The following is an 8,350-nucleotide window of genomic DNA, read 5'->3' on the forward strand; positions in this document are numbered from 1 at the left end:
TCTATTTCGTTCGAAAGTGATATTTCGATCGTTTTCGAATTTACCATTCCCTATTCCAATCGTTTTGCTCGTTTCGAACGAAAGTGTTAGAAAATTTCGAATATGCATCGATCTGTCAAAAACCGATAAACAAAAAGAAACACCGTATTAAATAGCGGCGAGTGCGAGTTGAATTTCAGTTAATTTTTGATCCTAAGAGAAATTTGTGAGAAAATTTTCTCGTTCAATGGATTCCGTTTTGTTACCGATTTTGGCGGAGCAAGAAGAAATTGGAATGCCTTGCTACCATCGGCGAAACCACCGAAAATCAACCGACTTCATAAAACTTTCTGATGAAGCGTAAGTATCCGTCTCAAAAATCCCATGTTTGTTTCTCTTATTGATTAATTTTGCCCTTATTCAGATTCATCAAAAGTTTTCGTCTAAGTAAGGAAGCTTTTCGGTACGTTTTAGAGGAAATTGAGAACTGCCTTACCACAAGGAAAGGTGGTCTATCCACGGAGGTGAAACTCGCAGCATGTTTGCGATTCTTTGCTGAAGGAAATTATCAACATGGAGCAGGGCAAGATTATCACATTGCCATAGCACAGCCCACATTTTCCAAGGTGCTGACTGAAATGCTTAACATTCTGGAGCGGACACTGTGTAAGAAATGGATTTCCCTAAATATGACGGAAGACGAACAGCGGCGTGCTAAACTACACTTCTATCAGAAAACATCAATTCCGGGTGTTATTATGTGTTTGGATGGAACCCACGTAAAAATTATTCCACCTAAGCTGAATCGAAATTTGTTTTTTAATCGGAAGGGATTTTATAGTCTCAACGTTCTGATTGTAAGTATTATTAGTATTTGAATTAACAAATCAATGAACAAATACTCTTTTTTATCAACATAGGTTTGTGACGATCAGCAAAGGATTCGTTTCGTTGATCCTACCTTCCAGGGATCTAATCATGACTCTCATATATGGCGTGTAAGCCCTGCAAGAACTCACTTTGAGCAGCTTCACCAAAATGGTGAAGTTAATACTAAGATTCTAGGTAATGTTCAACTACAATATTTTAGTATACTTGTATGTACTGTGTGATAAAATATTTTCAGGTGATGCTGGTTATCCATCGGAACCTTGGTTAGTAACGCCATTCAGAGCAGCGGAGGAAGGGAGTTTGGAGAGCGATTTTAATCGCAGGCATGCCTTGGGTCGTGCTATCGTCGAGCGGACAATCGGTTTACTAAAAAATCGGTTTAGATGCATCCTTGGCGCGAGACAACTTCACTACAATCCTACTAAATGCGCTCAAATTATAAATGTATGCTGTGCACTTCACAATATATGCTTAGAATTTGGTCGTTCTCAGTAGTTATAATATGTTATGCAGCTGTTTACATAATAAACTTTTGTTTAAATTAATATTTATGACTGTTAAATTTCATCTAACTTGTTTGCAAATGCTCAAATAAATAACAACCACCGGAAAAGGAAGTGTCTTCCTTACTTAACTATGGTTTCGGCAGAATTATTTACTCTTATTCCTGCCAACACTTTGAGAACATGTCATTATCGATTTCTCGTAAGCAGGCCAAGTATTCAAATAACCATTGTTAATACTTTTTGCGTTGTTTTAACCCCTTGCTGTACGATTTAATTTCCAACAGCACGGCCCAAAACGAGCACTTCGAGTCGTTCCGCTACTCTGCTGAGTGTGGGTATCTAACATGGGTGCCCTATGATGAGCAAATACATGTTGTGTTTAAAATAAAAACGAAGGAGTTATTACTACGTACTAACTCGTTCGTTTTTATTTTAATTATAATATTCAAATTATATTTTATATTTTTAGCTCATTCAATTTTTTTTTTAAATAACGGAAATTTGATAATCTTCAGTTGTCGGTATCCTCATCATATGCCTGAAGCTATGTAATTATTTCACATCGAGAAACAACGAGTGAAGTTCAATGTTGTACGTGAAGGGGTTAAGGAAGTTCCATAAACTATAGGCGAAATTCGTGAATTTTAAAAAAGTTTATATAATTTTGATGCTATTCCAAACAAACTTCAAAGAAAAAATTAAGTAAGATTTTTCTTCCATGGAAAGATATAAAAATACGATTAGAACTTTTTTCATTTTTTTATACTTGAGTTACAATATAAAGATAAAAAATCAGATCACTGATATTTTGAAACATTATTCTAATGTTCTGAAATATACGCAATCTGCGTTTCAAGGATTTGTCGCTATTGATTTCTCCAGCGCGATCTTCTCCATCTCGTGGTTATGCCGTTTTTGTTCACTCAGATGTTCTTTGAGTGTGGCATCCACGGAAAGAATCGCTCGAGCTGATTGGCGCTGATAATGAACCAGATCACTCAAATTCTTGTTTGTGTTTTTTAACAGGGATTTCACATTGGTGTGAAATTTGTTTTGTTGCTCGACTTGCAGCTCTAATAGCCTCGTGGTAGAAGGTCTGGATTTTTTCGGCTGAGAGGGCTGGAAGTGAATGGTATTATTGATACCGTCACACTCGTCGGAAGTACCATAATATATAAAATTTTCCTGGTCTGCAGCTTGAGGTTCACCCGAAGGCGAACCCAACTGTGTTCCATGAGATGAGGTACCCGGGATTCCTTCCACGGTCGCAAGTAACCCAGTTAGTAGAACTGCCTGCTCCTCCAGCTCGGACAAATTGATAATTTTATTGGGTCCTCCACCTGTCGCCCTCTGCTCCCGTTTGTTGTGAGCGAGTTTTCGCTTTAATCCGGACTTATAGTCCGCCCAAACCTACACAGAAAACCAGGGCAAAAATAAGACTATAAACATATGTTTCGGATTCGTTTTAGTATATACCTTTTTCCATCCACTTCCATCGCGAATAGGCGGTCCCAAACTATTGACTTCTGCCGCCAGATCATCCCAGAAGGGTCCGGAATTTCCTCGGGAGAAACCCTTTGCTATGTCCGGCTCTTGCTCCAGAAGCAGCACAATCCGCTCGAACTGATTTTTAGTGGTTGTTTTGTTTTTGTTTTTTTCCCTGTTGAACGTTAAAATTAATTTAAAGAAAAAAATGATTAAAAATTAGCTTACATTTTTGCAGTTCACCGCTCATCCGCTGCGGAAATTATTCACTCCTTCATAAACAAAGTGGGTTTGACGTTTGGTTTGATTCGAATGAAAGATGTTCGAAAACAAAACAGTCCGAACGAAAGGTATTCGAATTTGAAAACACCTCGAACGAAACAGGGAATGGAATTTACCAAGTCGTTCGAAATATTTCGAATCGATTGAAATACAGAATAGACACCACGGTCTTTCGCATAACCCCACAAAAAAAAGTCTAGCGGGTTCAAATCGCATGATCTGGATGGCCAATTGACATCACCAAAACGCGAAATTATGCGTCCCTCAAATTTCGTTCGCAATATGGCCATGTTCGGGCGTGTTGTGTGCCACGTGGCGCCGTCCTGCTGAAATCACATGTCATCCGTATCCATATCTTCAAAAATCTTCTGTGGCAAAAAAAAATCGGTTAACATGCGGCCATAGCGCTCACCATTCACAGTTACCGTCTCGCCGTCCTCATTTTCACAGAAATACGGCCCGATGACTCCACCAAACCATAATGCGCACCAAACAGTGACTTTTGGCGGATGCAATGGCCTCTCAACAATCACGTGTGGATTTTCTGAGCCCCATATACGGAAATTTTGTGTGTTCACATAGCCACCGAGCTCGAAATGTGCCTCATCGCTGAAGAAAATTTGATGCGAAAATTCAGCATTTTGCTGCTGTTGTTCGTTCACCCAATCGACGTATGCCCGACGCATTCCATGGTCACCACGCTCTAATTTTTGTACCAGCTGGACTTAATATGGATGTAGGTGCAAGTCCAAATGCAAAATTCGCCACAATGATGTGTTTGACAAGCCCAATTGCTGAGCACGCCGTGGAATCGAAACATTCGGGTCATCCTCCACACTGGCAGTAACAGCAGCAATATTTTAGGCCGAACGCACATTACGATGATGCACAGGTTTCACAATATCTGCTACGGATCTAGTTTGTTCGAATTTACGCACTACATTAGCGATTGTATGCTCTGTAGGCCGTCCATGACGACCAAAATCCGTCCGTAATGATCGAAAAACATTTGCCGGTTTTTCATCATTTTTATAGTATAATTGAACAAAATTAACACGTGCGATGCTAAAACGATCCATATTGTAAAATGGCAGACATTCAACTAACGATATGACGCTTTGGTTGACAGCTATGTCAAACGGTTGTCAGCGCAGGGTTGTATACTTTCGGAAGCCCGAAATGGAAAACCCTGTATATATGGATTTCTGTGTGTCTGTATGTCTGTCTGTCTGTCTGTCCGATTCTTATGGACTCGGACACTACTGAACCGATCGACATGAAAATTGGTATGTAGGGGTTTTTGAGGCCAGGGAAGTTTTTCGTGATAGTTTGAGACCCCTGCCCCCTTTTTTAGGGTTAGGGATGTTTCTATAGTGGTAAGACACTCCACCCCCTTCTCTTACTCGAGAATTAATCACGCGAATGGAACGAAATTTGGCATGTGGAGGTTTTAGGGTGCAATAAATGTTTCTATAGTGGTAAGATACTCCACCCCCTCTCTCTAAGGGGGGGCTGTCATACGAATGAAACACAAATTTCTGCATTACTCGAGAATTAATCACGCGAATGAAACCAAATTAGACATTTGGAGGTTTTAGGGTGCAATAAATGTTTGTATGGTGGTAAGACACTCCACCCCCTCTCTAAGGGGGGGCTGCCATACAATTGAAACACAAATTTCTGCATTATTCGAGAATTAATCACGCGAATGGAACGAAATTTGGCATGTGGAGGTTTTAGGGTGCAATAAATGTTTCTATAGTGGTAAGATACTCCACCCCCTCTCTCTAAGGGGGGCTGTCATACGAATGAAACACAAATTTCTGCATTACTCGAGAATTAATCACGCGAATGAAACCAAATTAGACATTTGGAGGTTTTAGGGTGCAATAAATGTTTGTATGGTGGTAAGACACTCCACCCCCTCTCTAAGGGGGGGCTGCCATACAATTGAAACACAAATTTCTGCATTACTAGAGAATTAATCACGCGAATGGAACGAAATTTGGCATGTGGAGGTTTTAGGGTGCAATAAATGTTTCTATGGTGGTAAGACACTCCATCCCCCCTCTCTAAGGGGGGGCTGCCATACAATTGAAACACAAATTTCTGCATTACTCGAGAATTAATCACGCGAATGGAACGAAATTTGGCATGTGGAGGTTTTAGGTGCAATAAATGTTTGTATGGTGGTAAGACACTCCACCCCCTCTCAAAAGGGGGGCTGCCATACAAATGAAACACAAATTTCTGCATTACTCGAGAATTAATCACGCGAATGAAACCAAATTAGACATTTGGAGGTTTTAGGGTGCAATAAATGTTTGTAGGGTGGTAAGACACTCCACCCCCTCTCTAAGGGGTGGGGGGCTGCCATACAATTGAAACACAAATTTCTGCATTACTCGAGAATTAATCACGCGAATGGAACGAAATTTGGCATGTGGAGGTTTTAGGGTGCAATAAATGTTTCTATGGTGGTAAGACACTCCATCCCCCCTCTCTAAGGGGGGGCTGCCATACAATTGAAACACAAATTTCTGCATTACTCGAGAATTAATCACGCGAATGGAACGAAATTTGGCATGTGGAGGTTTTAGGTGCAATAAATGTTTGTATGGTGGTAAGACACTCCACCCCCTCTCAAAAGGGGGGCTGCCATACAAATGAAACACAAATTTCTGCATTACTCGAGAATTAATCAGGCAAATGAAACCAAATTAGGCATTTGGAGGTTTCAGGGTGCAATAAATGTTTGTATGGTGGTAAGACACTCCACCCCCTCTCTCTAAGGGGGGGCTGTCATACGAATGAAACACAAATTTCTGCATTACTCGAGAATTAATCACGCGAATGGAACGAAATTTGGCATGTGGAGGTTTTAGGGTGCAATAAATGTTTCTATAGTGGTAAGATACTCCACCCCCTCTCTCTAAGGGGGGGCTGTCATACGAATGAAACACAAATTTCTGCATTACTCGAGAATTAATCACGCGAATGAAACCAAATTAGACATTTGGAGGTTTTAGGGTGCAATAAATGTTTGTATGGTGGTAAGACACTCCACCCCCTCTCTAAGGGGGGGCTGCCATACAATTGAAACACAAATTTCTGCATTATTCGAGAATTAATCACGCGAATGGAACGAAATTTGGCATGTGGAGGTTTTAGGGTGCAATAAATGTTTCTATAGTGGTAAGATACTCCACCCCCTCTCTCTAAGGGGGGCTGTCATACGAATGAAACACAAATTTCTGCATTACTCGAGAATTAATCACGCGAATGAAACCAAATTAGACATTTGGAGGTTTTAGGGTGCAATAAATGTTTGTATGGTGGTAAGACACTCCACCCCCTCTCTAAGGGGGGGCTGCCATACAATTGAAACACAAATTTCTGCATTACTCGAGAATTAATCACGCGAATGGAACGAAATTTGGCATGTGGAGGTTTTAGGGTGCAATAAATGTTTCTATGGTGGTAAGACACTCCATCCCCCCTCTCTAAGGGGGGGCTGCCATACAATTGAAACACAAATTTCTGCATTACTCGAGAATTAATCACGCGAATGGAACGAAATTTGGCATGTGGAGGTTTTAGGTGCAATAAATGTTTGTATGGTGGTAAGACACTCCACCCCCTCTCAAAAGGGGGGCTGCCATACAAATGAAACACAAATTTCTGCATTACTCGAGAATTAATCAGGCAAATGAAACCAAATTAGGCATTTGGAGGTTTCAGGGTGCAATAAATGTTTGTATGGTGGTAAGACACTCCACCCCCTCTCTCTAAGGGGGGCTGTCATACGAATGAAACACAAATTTCTGCATTACTCGAGAATTAATCACGCGAATGGAACGAAATTTGGCATGTGGAGGTTTTAGGGTGCAATAAATGTTTCTATAGTGGTAAGATACTCCACCCCCTCTCTCTAAGGGGGGCTGTCATACGAATGAAACACAAATTTCTGCATTACTCGAGAATTAATCACGCGAATGAAACCAAATTAGACATTTGGAGGTTTTAGGGTGCAATAAATGTTTGTATGGTGGTAAGACACTCCACCCCCTCTCTAAGGGGGGGCTGCCATACAATTGAAACACAAATTTCTGCATTATTCGAACATTGATCACGCAAATGGAACTAAATGTGGCATGTGGAGGTTTTAGGGTGCAATAAATGTTTCTATAGTGGTAAGAAACTCCACCCCCTCTCTCTAAGGGGGGGGGGGGGTCTGTCATACGAATGAAACACAAATTTCTGCATTACTCGAAAATTAATCACGCGAATGGAACGAAATTTGGCATGTGGAGGTTTTAGGGTGCAATAAATGTTTCTATGGTGGTAAGACACTCCATCCCCTCACTAAGGGGGGGCTGCCATACAAATGAAACCCAAATTTCTGCATTAATTGCATGGAGCAAACGAAACCAAATTAGGTATATGGAGGTTTTAGGGCGCAATAAATGTTTTCACGGTGGTTAGACACTCCACCCTCCACACTTTGTGCACCCGTGGCCGAGTGGTTAGCGTCATAACTAACATGCCGGGTGTTCGGGTTCGATTCCCGTTCTGGTCGGGGGAATTTTTCGTCAAAGAAATTTCCTCCGACTTGCACTGTGATCACGCGTATTCTAGAGCTTGCCACTCAGAATGCATTCAAGGCGTGTTATTTGGCATAGAAATCTTAACTAAGTACTAATAAAAATGACGCAAGTAATACTACGTTGAGACGGCGAAGTTCCTCTAGGAACGTTAGTGCCATTGAAGAAGAAGAAGAAGAAGACACTCCACCCCCCTCTCTAAGGGGGGGCTGCCATACAAATGAAACACAAATTTCTGCATTACACGAGAATTAATCAAGCAAACGAAACGAAATTTGGCATGTGGAGGATTCAAGGTGCAATAAATGATTCTATGGTGGTTAGATACTTCTCCCTCTCTTAGGGTGGGCCGTCATACAAATGAAAAACAAATTTCTGCATAACTCGAAAACTAATCAAGCAAATGGAGCCAAATTTGGCATGTGAAGATTTTAGGGGGTACGAAACGTTTCTATGGTCAATAGACACTCCTCCCCCCTCTCTAAAGGGTAGAAGATAGAGGGGTCTGTGTCCGAAAATAATCTGATATTATAATGATGAGTTTTGGTAGAAGTACTAGGATTTTCTTAGTTAAAAGTAAATTCAACGGGGTCGATTAGAAGA

The 8,350-nt window shown here is 40.9% G+C and overlaps 2 protein-coding genes across 2 annotated transcripts; one reads left to right on the forward strand and one right to left on the reverse strand.

Moving 5' to 3' along the window:
- LOC129766820 (putative nuclease HARBI1) lies at positions 1–1,365 on the forward strand. The gene is made up of 4 exons (XM_055767417.1): positions 1–339; positions 404–836; positions 900–1,044; positions 1,106–1,365. The coding sequence occupies exons 1-4, from the start codon at positions 227–229 to the stop codon at positions 1,363–1,365; spliced, it is 951 nt and encodes a 316-aa protein (XP_055623392.1). The 5' UTR covers positions 1–226.
- Positions 1,366–1,544: 179 nt separating this feature from the next.
- LOC129769581 (uncharacterized) lies at positions 1,545–3,265 on the reverse strand. Its single transcript, XM_055771942.1, has 3 exons — positions 3,090–3,265; positions 2,853–3,036; positions 1,545–2,786 (listed from the first exon to the last, which is right to left on the reverse strand). Coding segments are annotated over exons 1-3 (744 nt in total). The 5' UTR covers positions 3,092–3,265; the 3' UTR covers positions 1,545–2,228.
- Positions 3,266–8,350: the final 5,085 nt, after the last annotated feature.

This window comes from Toxorhynchites rutilus, chromosome 2, assembly GCF_029784135.1.
Source record: "Toxorhynchites rutilus septentrionalis strain SRP chromosome 2, ASM2978413v1, whole genome shotgun sequence".
In the NCBI taxonomy this organism is placed as follows: domain Eukaryota; kingdom Metazoa; phylum Arthropoda; class Insecta; order Diptera; family Culicidae; genus Toxorhynchites; species Toxorhynchites rutilus.

What these genes read in the sequence shown, in the direction of transcription:
- LOC129766820 (XM_055767417.1), top strand. Translation starts at nt 227, where the DNA reads ATGGATTCCGTTTTGTTACCGATTTTGGCGGAGCAAGAAGAAATTGGA. An exon ending in ATAGTCTCAACGTTCTGATT is followed by an intron (nt 837 to 899) that starts GTAAGTATTATT and finishes TTATCAACATAG; the next exon opens with GTTTGTGACGATCAGCAAAG. An exon ending in AGTTAATACTAAGATTCTAG is followed by an intron (nt 1,045 to 1,105) that starts GTAATGTTCAAC and finishes AAATATTTTCAG; the next exon opens with GTGATGCTGGTTATCCATCG.
- LOC129769581 (XM_055771942.1), bottom strand. An exon ending in ATGGAAGTGGATGGAAAAAG is followed by an intron (nt 2,787 to 2,852) that starts GTATATACTAAA and finishes TTTTCTGTGTAG; the next exon opens with GTTTGGGCGGACTATAAGTC.